Source organism: Apaloderma vittatum, unplaced genomic scaffold (genome assembly GCF_000703405.1).
Source record: "Apaloderma vittatum isolate BGI_N311 unplaced genomic scaffold, ASM70340v1 scaffold41090, whole genome shotgun sequence".
Classification (NCBI taxonomy): domain Eukaryota; kingdom Metazoa; phylum Chordata; class Aves; order Trogoniformes; family Trogonidae; genus Apaloderma; species Apaloderma vittatum.
The window spans coordinates 3,547-4,211 of record NW_009696993.1 but is presented as its reverse complement, the minus strand read 5'-3'; the positions used below and the strand labels follow the sequence as shown (position 1 = coordinate 4,211).

The window sequence follows — 665 nt, the reverse complement described above, 5'->3', positions numbered from 1 at the left end:
TGCGGGAGGGTCTGCGCCCGGGAGACCTGCAGCTGCAGCTTGGCAGGCATTAAGTGTCAGGTACTGCCCTCGCCTCCGGGCACGGCACCGCTACAGCTGATGTGTGTGTTCAGGTGGGGGGATTTTGAGCAAGCAGGGCAGCTGGGACAGCCTGTAAAATCCATCTCTTGCCACCTGTGCTTGGAGCGAAGCAGGCACCCTTGGAGGTGCTCCCCAGGCTCCGGGGATGTGCCTGAGCTCACCCTGTCCTGTCCCGTCCCGTCTGTCCTCACGCAGTGCAACAGGTGGAGGGAGATGGGCCCTGTGGGAACCTCTCGGCAAACAAAAGCGTCTTGCTCCTCGCAGGAGGAGGCTGCGATTTTCTCCTCCTCCTGCTCATGTTTTCTTTTTGTTTTCCCTCGGTGTGTGTCGCAACTCCCAGTGAGCTCAGGCGAGCGTGGGAGCGTCAGCCCCCAGCTAGCAGTGTAGACCACCTGCAAAGCAGGAGAATCCTTCTATGATCAATCAGCTTATGATTATATTTTTCGTTTTATGGGTGGGTTGTTTTTTGTTGTGGTTTTTTTTTTAATGGATGCCTGTCCAGCTGTGTCTGGGGAGCCGTTTCCCTGTTCTGGGTGCTGCTCTCGCCCTCCGCGCCGTGGTTGCAGGCTGCAGCGCGGGGGGCT

General features: G+C 58.0%; 1 protein-coding gene across 1 annotated transcript in view; it reads left to right on the top strand.

Moving 5' to 3' along the window:
• The window catches only part of CSRNP1 (cysteine-serine-rich nuclear protein 1), a 5,473-nt gene that overhangs the window by 3,341 nt on the left and 1,467 nt on the right, over positions 1 to 665 (top strand). The window contains 1 exon segment of the mRNA XM_009876750.1: positions 1 to 60. This exon segment is cut by the window's left edge and continues 9 nt beyond it. Within this exon segment, the coding sequence (XP_009875052.1) occupies positions 1 to 60 (60 nt within the window).